Source organism: Dermacentor silvarum, chromosome 1 (genome assembly GCF_013339745.2).
Source record: "Dermacentor silvarum isolate Dsil-2018 chromosome 1, BIME_Dsil_1.4, whole genome shotgun sequence".
Lineage (NCBI taxonomy): Eukaryota > Metazoa > Arthropoda > Arachnida > Ixodida > Ixodidae > Dermacentor > Dermacentor silvarum.
In genome coordinates, this window is record NC_051154.1 from 427747133 (window position 1) to 427762051 (window position 14919).

Genomic DNA, 14919 nt, shown 5'->3' on the forward strand with positions numbered 1-14919 from the left:
AGACGCTGGTAATGTCGAAGAATTAACTTGGTGCACCTGGAGTTCCCTAAGCGGTGCATCTCAAGAACGCGGACCGATGACCTCAAAAGATTCTTGAGGACCGCATACCCACTGTGTCGCACCGGCCCAGGTGCCACACTGTCGAAATATTTTGCTAGAAATTGCCTGCTGAGGGAGTTCATGCTCTTTGACGTCGAAAGCGGCACGTAAGAAACCATAAAGTATTCCTGATCGCTCTGGTTCGATGAAGTCGGCTCACTCCACATTTGGCGCAACTTCTTCATGCGGCGGCCCATGGCTGCAGTGTAATCCCTGTCAGAGTCCATGACTTCCGGCGTTGAGCTCTCCCAGAAATCTAGCTGGTCCTACCTTCCAAAGACACGTCGTCCAAAAATGAGCGATGGAGCAAACGACTGACCTCCTTCACGTGGTCATTCCAGCGTCATCTTGCTCATCATTGATGAAATCACTTTCCCGAAAATGGCAATAACGTAAAAAACTGCATAACAGCGAGAGGCCCAGAGCACCGGTGAGCCCTGAGCACTTCTTTCTCTTCCAAATTCAAAAGAAAAAGACAAAATGTAGTCAAGACCAAGGAGGCACAAGAACCAATCAAAACAGAATCTACGCCAGCAAGGGACTGATAACGGCGGCAAGTTGTTTGGGGAAATGTGCACATAGAGAAAAAAGGTTCGTGATTTGTCAAAGCATCTCAAGGAAAGCATGCTAACGTAATGGAACTGCATTTAAATTATTGACACATAAATATTGAGGCTTGATGCTTCTTTCGAGAATGCACATCATCGTGTGAATGTTTACATAGACTAATTCTGCTTTTATTATCCTTTTTTTGATGCAGGTGGTGCGCATGTTAATAGCCGTGGTGACCTTGTTCAGTGTGTGCTGGCTTCCGTACAACGCATACTTCGTGTACGTGTCGCACAATCCGCACGTGGCATACCTGGACCACATCCAGCACGTGTACCTGGCAATGTACTGGCTAGCCATGTCCCATGCCATGTGCAACCCCATCGTGTACTACTGCATGAACAAAAGGTGAGCATGCTTGGATACTTTGATTGCATTCACTGATAACATTAATTACTCCAGGATGCTGAGGGCTGATATCTTTATTCAGGATTAACGCTTAAGAACCAACATTCATGTGTTATCCATAACCGGAAGCTTGAAACTAATGAATAAATAATTTATTTAAATATACCACGTACCCTCAAACGCAAAAGCATTCTAGAGGGCAGTCGGTTACAGATTGGTGTACCACAATGGCAAAAATACGGCAAGTTATAAAAAAAAGTTTGCGCTACCTTGTGTTCTTCTCAACGTGTTCTTTGTATAAGTACGCGCATTTATTTGTATTGCTCTTTTTTATTTCACACACTGTAGACAGAAATGTGGTCCAAGCAAGACAGGCATGCGTTAAGAAATGCAAAATAGGTACAAAATACAGTTCAAAAGATGACGCTAATAGATTGTACAAGACAGAATAAAGAAGGTTGGAATGTGCATATAATTGGTAAGGCCCAGATAGACTGTTCCACTCAGATACAGCGCGTGGAAACAAGCAAAATGTTAGTTCTAGCGAAATACGATGTTAGAGAATCGGCTCGATGATGTCATGTATGCCTTGTGGTCAGAGGAGGTAAATATATATTCCTAATTTAATGTCTAACTTAACGTTAATAATCAAATAAAGAAGGTTAAGACTGTTCATCGTAACTCGAGTTTTTAATATTATTAGCAGTCATGATCTCCGTCGGTGAGTCGGTAAAGTAGAATTGGAATAATTAAGTCTAACAACATTTCTTTGGACAACTTCAAGAAACTTTATGTTAACGTTAGTAAAGCGATCCCATGCGACACACCAATATCCTAGCCTCGATATTATTTACGTGAAATAACTGAGAAGTTTAAGGTTCAAAGGGGAATTCCGGAGCTTGTGCTTCAAAAAGCAGAACTTACGAAAGGCGGAAAAACAGATGATATTGATGTAGAGGTTCCAAAAAGATCACTAGTTATTGTTACACCCAGCTATTTGTAGTTGCTAACCTGTTTTAGGGTTCGTGAACCAAGTTAGTACGCATAAATAAATGTTTTTTTTACGGGGTTGTGCGGAGATAGATAGTTTTTGTTTCAGTGTTAACCACCCTACCAAATACATTACATCATTTTAGTGTATGATCAAGACTTGAGTTCAAATTGTTTTGGACACAGGTACAAATGACTTCACTCCATAGCACACAGTCATCCGCGAACAGTGTGATTTGTGTTCCTTGTGTTACTACGTTACCAATGACCTTTACATAAAGTAAAAACAACAGAGGCCCCAGAACGCTGCCCTGGGGCACAGCTGATGGGACCAGGAGGACAGCTCGAATCGTTCCCATCCACTCAAACGAACTGAGCACGCTCTCTCAAGTAATCCTCAATACATGCACTGGGTATACCAGGCAGATAATTATCTTTAGTCTTACACTTCCTCCAGCAGAATACAGCCGCCTCACCAAAAATGAAACCCACAACATTGGTCATGGTAGCTGCATGGCCACTGAGCTACCGTGCTTGGATAAAGCTCAGGGAGCATGATTTGTCAGAAGCTCAGTAATGGTTTCTTATACAGTAGAGCGAATGGCCACCACCGTATGTGGCTTCAAGGTATTAAAAAACGTTTATCGGAATGTAACCAAACTGTACTGGGGTAATTAATAGAAACAGTGCTGTTCGTATACTGAACTGAGATGAGTAAGGTTTCTTATTTCAGTTTCGGTCGGGTATGAGTCTCGTCCAGTGATATGCTTTCATAATTAGGCCAACAAGCACACACATCGCAGACTACATTCTGAACAATCCTAACTGTTGCAGTCAGCGCTCCACATCTTGAACACTATTCTCAGTGGAACACTTGAAGTATTACAGGCGGCAGGAAGTAGGATACAAGGAAAACACTTCTAAGCGAAAGACTTAAAGGCCTCGTCAGACGGTCTCCTTGAAAACGCGGCGTGTGGTACAGAAAGTGATGAGAGCTCGCCTAGCGCGGAGACGCGCTCGTGCCACTGCTCGCGCTCGTGCCACTGCTCGCGCGTTCGTCGTCGTCTTCTTCTACAGCTGGCTCCGATGCCGCTCATTATGCAAAAAGGCAAGGTTAATTAAGATAGAGTCAATTCAAGCACTCGAACCCACTACCTTTGGTGGGAGTCGAACCCTCGAACTTATGTGGCAATCGAACCCATGACCGTTGGTGTTAATTAAGGCGAAGTTAATTGTGGTAGATTCAATTAAGGCACACGAACCCACAACCTCTGTCGAAAAAAAACAAGTAATGAGAAGTAACAACGAATTCGAATGGGAATGTCAACTAATTTAAATAATGCCTCTTCAGCGCGCAAGGCTTTCGCCTTCGCACTATTTGGCGTATGCTAAAGTGACTGTCCATTTTTGAAAGTGCTTATAAATCACGGTATTGACGTAAGCCGGCTTTGGCGTGCGTTTAATTTTCTCTCGTTAGCTCAATCATGAAAGCAATAATCATGGTTCTAGCAACTAATTACCTTAAAGCGCCATAAAATGCAGCTGAATGATTTCACGCAATCCTAATGTCACTCTTTATACTTGCACGCTGTCGATCTTCCTATAACATTCGTTTTTGTTATGCCGAGGGTTGTATCACCTGAAGCGGTGAGGTGTGTAACAGGCAGATTATCAAATACTTTCATGGTGTCTGGTGAAGAGGACGTCAATCGAGCAAAGTAAGGTGATTTATGAGATTGTTCTGAACCTGTACCTTAACATTCACAATGTTATGTTTGCCCATTTTTTGTGTGTGAGAACATGACGAAGCGGCTTGATTCTGTTTTCGTTGACATTGTGTTGACGGGCTCCCACTCTGGGCGAGTGTATCAGCCCTAGACCAGCATTTGGCCCTCAGTGATTATTTTCGACCTTACTTACAGGTTCAGATCGTATTTCCGGCAAGCTCTGTGCTGGTGCATCCCGAAACCAGAAGCTACAAAGACCCTCGCGGCGAACGGCCGTGCTGTACCCTTCCAGACCAGCTGGACAGACCGACAGCACACGATGAGAGTGTCCATGTGCTCACACGCTGTCCTGTCAAGCAAGGACAGGGTGACCGCGCATAATGGAGGCTTCGGCAAGGGTCACAACCACAACCATGACACAAGCCTCGTATAAAGAGGGGAGTGTACTGAGTCCAAATTATTGACGGTGATGATGTGCAGACATGTCTGCTCTGCGATTGAAACGCGTCAACGTGCCGGCCACTATGTGGCCCGATTATCGCTCTTGCATAATTGAACACTGTACAGGAAGGAATTCTGACAACATGGTCATATAAGGTTTGAAAAGAACGTTGGTAAAAGTGGCCGCTAGAGCCAAAAATTGTTTCGGGGGTAGATAGCTCAGGACGCCGGCTTTCATGAGTCTGTGCACATCAGTATGGCTTTTTGTCAGCCATGCAAAGTCATTAACCCGCAGTAGTTGGGTATATTCGATTATAAAGAAATTATGGAAGAAACTAAAGTATAAATCCTTGAATCAAGCATATTGATTTGAAACGGAAGTGTTAGATGAGCAGTCACAAAGGCGAATATTTGAATAACTAATTTAGCGTACTTAAGATGCCGAGCGCAGTTACTGAATTTGCATCGCCTTTTTATTGTATGAGCTGTTCGTGACTATAGATGACCATGTTTATGTAAAATACGGGGTTCTTATTTTTAACTTTTACAGAATTTAAAAAAATTGCCTGTGGCAGATAGCTAAATTCTAATCCTTGAGCTGAATTATTCAGAGAACGACATTACATGCACGAGAAACCGAAAGACATGTTCAATTATTCGACGGAAATTACCTAAATAACGTTTTAATTAACTACTTACGGCACAAATTGCAGTTTACGAATTGTAGCCGCTGAGTGCAAGGTATATGTATGAATATTGGGGATGGTATGGGTTTCGTGATATGCGCCAACAAACTAGCGGTAAAAAATACACTGTGGTTCCCCTGATGTTTTAAGAAAACGTTCTTTTATGCACTGAAGCACAAAAATAACCGCAAGGCTTACGTATTACGTATCGCACATTTTGGCAATGAATATCTCGAAGCTGGTGTCAGCCTGAAAATTGATTATAAGTGGATACGTCTTGCAAACTCACCAGCTACAGTTAGTAAATTGCAATATGTGCTGTAAAGTTCTTTATTGCGATAGTTATTTAGTGAATTTTTGGTAATTGGTTGCAAATGGGAACAGCAATATCCTATCTGCCACAGGTAATTTAAAGAAAATCTGGAAAACCTAAAAATGATCGCCCGGTATATTCGTTGCAACGATTGGCCTCTCTTCGGACCACCCTTGCATAAATGCTGCTTCAGGGAATACGGTCGCTGTTGTATAGGCCGAACCTGAATCATATATTGTTCTCTAACAGAGGGAACGGTGCATAATGTTACTCACAGTGTTGGAGGTCGAACAAAATTTACTCATAATACATAGAGAGCGCTCGACCTTTTTAGAGCACAGGTCTTAGGCGCCCATTCCTGCAACGAGTGTCGGCGCCCTCGGCGTAACCGAGCGAACGAGCACAGCGAAGGATGAAAGTGCGAACGCGGAGCCCAGCGGGGGAAGAAATATGGCGAGAACGAAGAGAGCGGGAGGAGGGTCTGGAGAAAGCGTGAGAAGAAAAGCGTATAGTGCCGCGCAAGACGGGCTCTGCGGCGACGATGGCTACGAGATGGCGCCAGAGTAGCGCGCGTCGTCTGTTCACCGATGACGCCAACGATAAGGCATGCGGTGTGCGCGTCTACCGCTACCAGATATGGAAACAAAGCGCTGCACGAGCGGAGGTCTGTGTGTGACGGCTGCTGTGAATCACGCTCACGCGGTAATTCCTAATTTCATATTAAGGAGTATCCTAATCATCGGTGAACTTTTTCTTAGGCAACTTCTTGTTAGGCTCCTAGGAACAGTTGAATAGAAACTCAACCTTCTCGCAATTAACTTTTATACCTTGGGTAGTGTAATGTAATAAAAATTCCGCTTTGTTCTTTCATTTCTTATCAGCCGCTGCACCCGCTGAAGACTATGCAGATGAGTGGCTCCACAAATTACTCTAGTGAATGAAGAAAAGAACAAATTGCCTGTTGAGCTATTTTGCATGTGTTAGTCTAAAACACATAATTCACCTTTCTTAAGCGTCGCGATTAAATCTACTATTTAGGTTTCATTGCAAACATTATTTATGAGCAAGCGGAGGATATTGACATCATAGGCGCGTGATAGATCTAACTACGTTGGTACGGCAACCCTTAATCGCATCTGTGTGCATGCCCAGACATCTCGAAATTGGCGATTTTCTGTTTGTGTACACTTTACAAGGGGGCATTTCAAAAAACAAAAAGAGGATGGTCTAGCTACCTTAAGTTTTATGAAGTAGACTGTCGAAGAGAAAATCCACTGGCAACCAAGTAGGAAAGACCAGTATCCCAATTCCTTGGAGTGTGTATGGGCAGGCATACCGCATAGATATGGCCTCAACATTTTTATAAATAGGCTGAAAAACAAAAGCTTGCATAAATGGGCATTTACTTAATTTTTATACTATATTATCAATCAAACGAAAAGGGATAGCCGTCGCCAAGGAAACGACGAAAACAACTCCTCTGTTTATTTTTGTCAGAATAAAGCAGTAGTTGATGCCAATGCTTGTCTACCCACATCTTAGATTCTAGAGAAGTAAATAACAACTCTTCTCTATAGGCTAAATATTAGGGAGAAAATATAGAATTAAACGAATTGAAATCATGCCATGCCTGCAGCTTATACAGGGTGTCCCAACTATCACGCACCAATTGCCGCTTGACTGCCCGATCGAGGCACCTTGCATATATCCGCGGGCTTCTTTCACGCTCGGAAAAACACTTTTAAGTAGCAGGTATTGAGCAACAGAAAGCTGTATCGGGAGTTTTTTTATGTAGCTCTGCAATTTTATCATTGACACTTTTCATCTAATTTGAATATTGGAGAAGTTGAATACTTAATTAAGTCTAATTATGTAATTAGGCGAAATGCAAAAAATAATCTCAGTATCTCCAAGCGACGGCAAACAACATTACCTTGGTTATGTTCAGCTACGTGGTATTTGCGTATTTTTAAGTCTTGGTGCGTGATAGTTGGGACACCCTATATATTAGGAACGAGAATGAAACAGCGAAAGAAAGTCCCATGCAATGTAGAGAGCGAGTATCCGGTGCTGCCGAGAAGCTTTATTACGGAAGTACTCCGTACGGGTCTAGACGGCGAGGACCAAAATTGCTCGTACAGTATGTTATTGCTACACCCGTGTACTTGAGCAGCGGTACAGTCAAGAGAGGCTTGTGCAAGCGCGGTTACTCAGTAGTAAGTTATAAGGAAAAAAAATGCGTTAAATTCGCAAAAACTCGCTTAACGAAATTTACCTAAAATTGGTGTACATTCAGGTTAAGAAGGATGCGCAAAGCCTGGTTGGGTTACATAGTCAAAGAGCATGGGCACGCTAATTCTTGCGATATTAGATAACACTAGCTGAGCGTCCCTTACGGTCCGCTCTGCTGAAGTTTCACGCACTCAAGCACTGCTGAAAATTACGTTGATTTCGCCTGTTTGAAGTGCACCATTGCGCTTACCCAAGGACGCTGGTGATGCGCAGTCAGCGTGTCCGCAAAACGACAAAAGGACCAAGCGGACGTACTGTCACAGCGCGTCCACTTGCTCATTCGACTTTGCAGCTCAGCGTTCTGCCTCCTGCTACCGAAAGGAGCGTTGCGCGCACACGCAGTCGCTTTCCCCTTCATTCACTAGGCGGAATACACAATTCCGAGGGAAGCGAAGAATAAATGCTCAGCTAAATCTCTCTATTGTTCTGTGGTTAGCGCGTCCAGCTCCCATCACACATCGTCCTTTGGCAATGTGTGATTCCATCCGTAGTGAATGACAAGTTTTGTATTTTTTCACCGTATGGCGCTGGTGAACCTGATAATTTTAGCATGTCTGCGATTCCGCTAAACGCAGGCGGATCGCGCGGAATGCCGGGTCAGCGGGAGTGTAAGCGCGAGCGGCCGGAGCAGTGGTGCCACCTGTTGGCGCAGAGCTCAACCAAAGAAACAGAGAGCTATTACTGCAGCTACAAAGTGTGTTCTACTTCGCTGCTGGTGCAAATATGCGGCAGAGGCGTAATCGTGTTCACGATTACGCCGCTGCCGAAAATGTCCACCAAATCATCCGCCAAAACGACCAGTCCGCCTTCTTATTGCGGAATACCGTAACGCTAAAACTTTGAGGAGGTTGGCGTGACGACGACAGGGTAACGGCGACGACTTGACAGAGACGACGACCTCCATCGGCGAAGCGGTAAGAGCAGTCGAACGGAAAAAGCAAACCCAGTTTCTTTCTGTCGCAGTAAAAATCGATGTTTGCCAGCTTTTCTAGTCGAGCTTCTTGTTCATGATGAGGAGGAGGCTTGACTTCCTGCAGGACATTGTACAGAGATGGCGTCCTCTATTGGGTACTAGTTTATTGTCTAGAATATCGCTCGGCCCACCAGCGCGTCCTGAATGGTGAGCCCTGTATTCTGGTGCAAAACACGTGCATTATAGACCCTCGTGGACCTGTACACCATATTCCGAATCGTATCTGCATGTAACAGCTTCGTTGAACAATTCACCCTTTCCAGTCCTTTCGTGTAAAGTACCTATCCTTGCTACAAATAAGTGAAAACGCTGAGATATCACCAATAGCTCAACAAAGCGTCAGCACTTTTCAAACTTTGTTGCTGATAGAAAATGGGTATAAATGGTTGTTGGTGGCGCTTTGTTAGCGTTTGAAAGAATGGTGCTTCATGGGGTACTTGTGTAAACAGTATTTCTAGGATATCTCTAAGATATCTTCTACCGTGAGTAGCGACTTCATTGTATGTCTCACATTGTGTCAAACTGAAATCCGGTCTGGCTCAAAAAAGGTACTCTGGGAATGAATGCCAGAAACAACTCACAGAGCGTTTATAGAACACCATAAGCGTCTGCCTGTCTCCGTAAAGGATGTTGCTCTGAGCTTACAAGATGTTTCAAGGAGTGGGGGAAATGTAGTTTATGTCCTAATGAAAGTACACTGCTGACACCGGGAATCAGACTGACAATAAGTGAATGTTGTGAAGAGGCCTGCAATGTTGTACTGTGTCTGTAGAGCTCGGGCCTCGTTTTGACAAGGCTTGTTAGTTGACAAGGCTGAACCTGTACAGAGCTTATATATTTTTGTCTGCTGTAAGCCCTTTTGCCCTGTCTAATCAACGTTGTTGAGACACATGTTATTTCATAAAAAGAGAGAAATTCAGTACAGGCAATTTCACATTGTAATCAAAGATGACAGCAGGCAACACCAGCGCTGTTTCACTGATGTGCTGTCCTTCTTGTATTGCTGTGCTCAATGAGTTACAAATGAAATAAACTTGATTTTTGGCACTATGTGGCCCAGCGCAACCCCATTTTGTGTATTGATTTGGTATGCATAATAGTAGTATTTCGACAGCTGAGGATGATGACAACGTACTTTCATGTGTGGAAACCGCCAGCCATGCATTTTCTGTTCATGGTTGTACCTTCACAGCAATCCATGCACAAAGAAGGCAACACCTTGATTTTTACAGTTCACTGATTCCGAAAAAGTCTGTCAATATAATTACACTATGAAACTGAATCCAGCGGAATTCCTCTAATCGCTTCCACTTATGCAAGAACAATGTGCTGTGTAAGAGATCTGTGATATTTTCACCAAGAAATCACCATTCCTAATATGCTCCCTATAAGAAGCGCCCCGCTACATTCCTGTGATTGAAATAAGCTAGATAGAATACGCTTATAAAATATTATACGTACAACAGAGTGCGCCTTTCGGCAATAAAAAAAGAACATTGCAAATTGAACTCCAGAACTTCACAATACAACCATCCTCGAGAAATACTTGATAACAGCACCCAGGACACCATCAGGTTGATTCGAAGAATCGCCAACAAGAACTGCGGCATGAAAGAACACAACTTAGTGCGGCTCATCCAAGCCTTCGTCGTCAACCGCATAGTGTATGTGACCCCATACCTGAAGTTACACGTGGCGGAAAAGCAAAAAATACAGTGCACAATCAAAAAGGCATATAAGAAAGCCCTCGGCCTACCGATCACCCCGTCTAACGAAAAGTTAGAAGCGTTAGGAATGCACAACACGCTAGACGAGCTCATTGAGGCTCATACAATCGCAAAATACGAAGGCAACACGGGAAGACACATCCTACACAAGCTCGGTGTCACGTACGCTGGACAAAGCGGGGATAAATACGACATCCCAAGAGAAACCAGAGAGTGCATTATCATACCCCCCTTACCCAGAAACATGCACCCCGCACATCACCGAGAGCGGAGGAATGCAAGAGCGAAAGCACTGCATAAGAAGTTTCAAAACGATGTGGACGTGGTCTATGTAGACGCGGCGGAATATGCACACGGTCGACACATGGCAGTGGTCGCCTCAAATCAAGCGGGCCACTCTCGCTTGCCAGCGGCACCATTAAAACAGGAAAATCAGAAATCGCGGGAGAAGCGGCCATAGCGCTGGCGCTTGCCTCCACAACGGCCAGCATCATAATCAGTGATTCTAAATGTGCACTTCATAACTTAGCTAAGGGAAGAGTCTCGAAAGAGGCGCTAAGGATGATCAGTAACTTTCGTGGGGAGCGTGACGTTCATGTCAGACGGACGCCCGCCTACTCCTCCCTCCCGGGCAACGAAACCGCACACACCCAGCTCGAGAGTTAGTGAGCCGAGCAGGAGCAGGGACAACGTGGGGCCCGAGTGCGGAGAGAGAGCGCATGGTAAATTATAATGAAGTCACTAAACACTACAGATTAGGGATGCAGCGTTACCCTCCACCCCACTCCTCATTAAATAAACGGCAGGCGACAGCATGGCGCCTACTACAAACAAACACCTTCGGAAACCCAATCGCTTATAATCATTGTTATCCAGAGCTCTACTCAGATAAATGCAAAGACAGCAATCAGTGGGCACACCTCAGACACATAACCTGGGCTTGCCCCAACTTAGTGGAGTGGCCAAGCAACACATATACAAACGCGGAGCAGTGGGAGACCGCGCTGCTCAGTTCAGACAGCAAGCACAACTACAAGTCATCAGGCAAGCCGAAGATGCCGCTAGGACCCAAGGGCTCCTGGCCGCCATCTAAGGGAGGGGAGATAAACTCCTCTTACACTTGCCGTTATCAATAAAAGTTGTTTCTCTCTCTATATCAAGAAATGCTATAGGAAAGTTCTTTTCATTTCGCTAAGGAAAAGAAGTTAAGCAACATCACGTGGTAGGGACGCTACAACGTAAAGCTATTCCAAACTGTTTGTATTCCAATCTCCTGATGTCAAATTTGCGTAACCACCGACGTAAGCATCGGGCGGTGATCCGCAACGTTGTCTGAATAACCCAATCAAACGCTCTCCTCGCTTATAGGAGGTCACCTTTCTTCGCTTTCAAAACGAATAACATTGCCTGCACTGAGAGGTGTTTGTTATCTAATTGGCTGACAAGAGGCGAGGAGCACGCTCTAGTGGAGACAGTTTCGATGGGGCAGAGCCAGCACAGTGAAAATAGACAATCGCATGAAGAGGGTGGTGCCGGATTCTCCGATTGGTCCGCTTCGCCATAATTAGCTTGCGGTGGCTGGTCGAAAATTGCGGGGGCGTGCAACAGAAGAATAAGAATGCCCCTAAAACGGATCCTCAGCAAGGAAGACTTGGCAGAGCAATGTCGTATACGCGCCGAAAGGGCTCGATAACGTTTTACTCCCACGCAAAAAGGTTTATCATGCGAAAATAAATACATGCTCACCGGAAGGTGCGAGTAGCGAGGGCCTGAGCGATCGTTGGGCAGCCATCCTTGATTCCTTTCGGAACGGGGTAGTCTCTGGCTATTCAGAAAAATTTTCAGTTTTGTTCAGCATATTAATGCATTTTTTTCGCGTACACGTCACTTTGACGTGGTGAGTTTTCGCGCTTTTGTGAGGTCGCGTGACAGACAGGCGAAGTGGGCGTAGCCAGAAAACATTGGACCAATAGCAGAGGGCTAATGGTGAAGAGGCGTCGAATCAGGAATGATTATTTTTTTGCGCGGTTTATTCATGCATAATCAGTGTGTACACGGTATATCAGATGGGGAGCTATCGCGGTTTTCGTGACGCTGCATGACAGACAGGCGAAGTTGGGAGTGGCCCGAAAATCTTTTGAACAATCGTGGTGGGCTGCTTGCAGAATTTGAATAGAAAAGTTTGGAATAGGTTTCTGGTTATAGCGCCCCAGCACTATCACCTTCATTGAACTGCGATTTCCAAAGTGCAATTGAGCTATATCGACAAATAAGAATACAAAAAACCTAATAACCTAATGTGCGTTAGCTCCTATAGAACACTTGAGTGGAAAGGAGCACTGCAGTACACTGACAGCTTTGAGACAAAGAATACTTCAGCGGGATGACTGAGTTTTTATTGTAAGGACATAAAAAATTCAGAGCAAGAAGTATTAGCACGTTAACAGTGAATTATTTCCTTTTGAAAACTGAGCGACAGATGTTGAGCTTTCGTCAAAAGCGGTGGTCAATCACTTTTGAAAATTGAATACTAATCTGAAAGCTACAACGTCGCTCTAATTATGATGAAAGCATTACTTTACGGCTGATCAATGTAGTACACGATACATGCTGAAACATTCCGTATACGATTCCAAATATTCTGTATATATATATATATATATATATATATATATATATATATATATAAATGTGTGTGTGTGTGTATTGATAGAGGGAAGTCGAAGGAAGTGTGGAACTCGCGCAGAAGGGCAAGAAGTTGCGTCCGTTGAGCCGGAGCGAAGCTGCTGTTGATGGAACGGTGAAAACAATCCAAGAGCACGGCGTCGGACGCAAGGTGAGGTGTCAGAGCGTTCAGCTGATGTTTTGTCTCAGGCTCGGTGTAATAAGGGGCACGATACCATTCAGCATCTACAGGCTGAACTTGGCCAATCGTGTTATTAGGTACACAGTCAGAATGCCTGAGTAGCGGTTGCCATCAAGTAGTCCAAGCGCATCCTGTTGAAGCGCGACGACATCAAATGGCAGTGAGGTATTGTGGCCATAGACAAAGAAATTCAACAAGAAGCTGTCACTCGACGACAACTCGCTACAGGAAATACATCACCGCTAGTATTCACATCAGCCGATAACTGTCGCGAGGATCAGAAAAAAAGTCACAACCATTCGACCCTGTGAAGATAGAGTCCAGCGAAGCTGGCGCTCTGGGTGTATTTTCTATGTTGGGTTTTTAGCTATATTGGGGATTTGTTGTGTTGAATTTGGCTACAAACTGGTAAACCAACCCCATCGCTACGTACTCTGGAAAGAGGCTTCGGTGCCGGATCCGAGTAGCACAATGAGTTATTTTTTAACACTTCGACGATGGCTATACATGCCAGGCTATGAAAAAACTGGCTCGGCGTCCACCGGCGACGGCGTTCCCAGCGCGTTCCTCACGCTTTTCTACGACGTTCTCAGACAATACCAAAGCTCCAAATATACAACCAACGCTAACGCGAACTCCTCTCACACCCCACTCCTCCATTGACCTACTTTTTTCGGGGACACCACCATTGGTTGGCGCGCCTCACGTTCTCCCCATCCAATGCGAGTATGGAACGGCGCGACTCACGTCAAGCCTCCTCCCCGTTCTCCTTTTCTTCTGCACCCTCTCACAGCATTGTCACAGGGTTGAACTCTTCTTTTCCTCTTATCTCCCGTTGGTATACGTGGCTTTTCTACACGCGGACAAGATCTCCTGTAACCTAGCCTTTAACATCATCATCATCAGCCTATATTTTATGTCCACTGCAGGACGAAGGCCTCTCCCTGCGATCTCCAATTACCCCTGTCTTAGCCCTTAACAGCTTGGCTGTAAAAAAAATAGGTGAAATGACTGTAACAGATAGCGTTTTATTTTTTCCCGCAAAAAGTAAAATGTTTTGCGTATAAATGGACTTATAATTTGCAAGTTATTTTTCTTGCGTTACTTAGTAACGTGCCAATGACACGCCAGACGCGCCAAATGCATGCGTCAGGCGTAAGACACGCCACCGAAGCGAGTGAGGCCGGCTGCGCATTTGAGCGTTTCTTTTTATTTTTGCAGCGAAGCTGTGTATGGCTACCCCGGCAAATTTTCTGCGTCCGTGTGTGTACATAGTCGCGTCGACAGAGCAAAATTTTCGTCTCCAGAGCTAGTGCAATTTTTGAGCTTCAGCGTAACAGAATTAAGTTCTCTCGCATGTTCAAATTACAATCCGATGCTATCATGTCTTCAGGTTGTGTGTAAGTCGTACTTTACAAATTTTGTGACGCACTTTACTTTGAGAAATTGAATTAGTTCAATAACGCCCTTGCGCCAGGCGGATGGTCTACTAGAATGAGGATTTATGCTGCACTCCGGCACGCCTGCGTGCGCGCGTGGCGAACATGTGCCTACGATGTATCTGTCCTTGATGAGTGGGCGCTCTGTCCGCTGCATCGGTCGTGCAGAGTGTGATGCGACCGTAATCGACATCAAGGCAAGACCGTTAAACAATTACAGTGACGTTCACTTCGTGAACATGGCTTACGCGCAAGCGTATGGACGTCGTGAACGTGCACCGCGGCGTCGAAGCACCAGCGGAAAGGGCGTGAACGAGGTCGTGGACGCTACATTGATCTCGACGGTGCGACGCCTTGTGGTGGTGGGGCTTGTGTAACGTCGGCAACAGCTTCGCTGTACATACAATTT

At 44.9% G+C, this 14919-nt stretch overlaps 1 protein-coding gene across 1 annotated transcript; it reads left to right on the forward strand.

Annotated features, from left to right (window-relative positions):
- The first annotated feature begins 865 nt into the window (after window positions 1-865).
- On the forward strand, window positions 866-4627 carry LOC119447996 (tachykinin-like peptides receptor 86C). The gene is made up of 2 exons (XM_037711520.2): window positions 866-1056; window positions 3969-4627. Exons 1-2 carry the CDS (start codon window positions 869-871, stop codon window positions 4204-4206), a joined length of 426 nt encoding a protein of 141 aa, XP_037567448.2. The 5' UTR covers window positions 866-868; the 3' UTR covers window positions 4207-4627.
- Window positions 4628-14919: the final 10292 nt, after the last annotated feature.

Coding starts and splice junctions, on each gene's coding strand:
- LOC119447996 (XM_037711520.2), top strand. CDS start 869: ATGTTAATAGCCGTGGTGACCTTGTTCAGTGTGTGCTGGCTTCCGTAC. Junction 1,057..3,968: donor TACTACTGCATGAACAAAAG/GTGAGCATGCTT, acceptor CCTTACTTACAG/GTTCAGATCGTATTTCCGGC.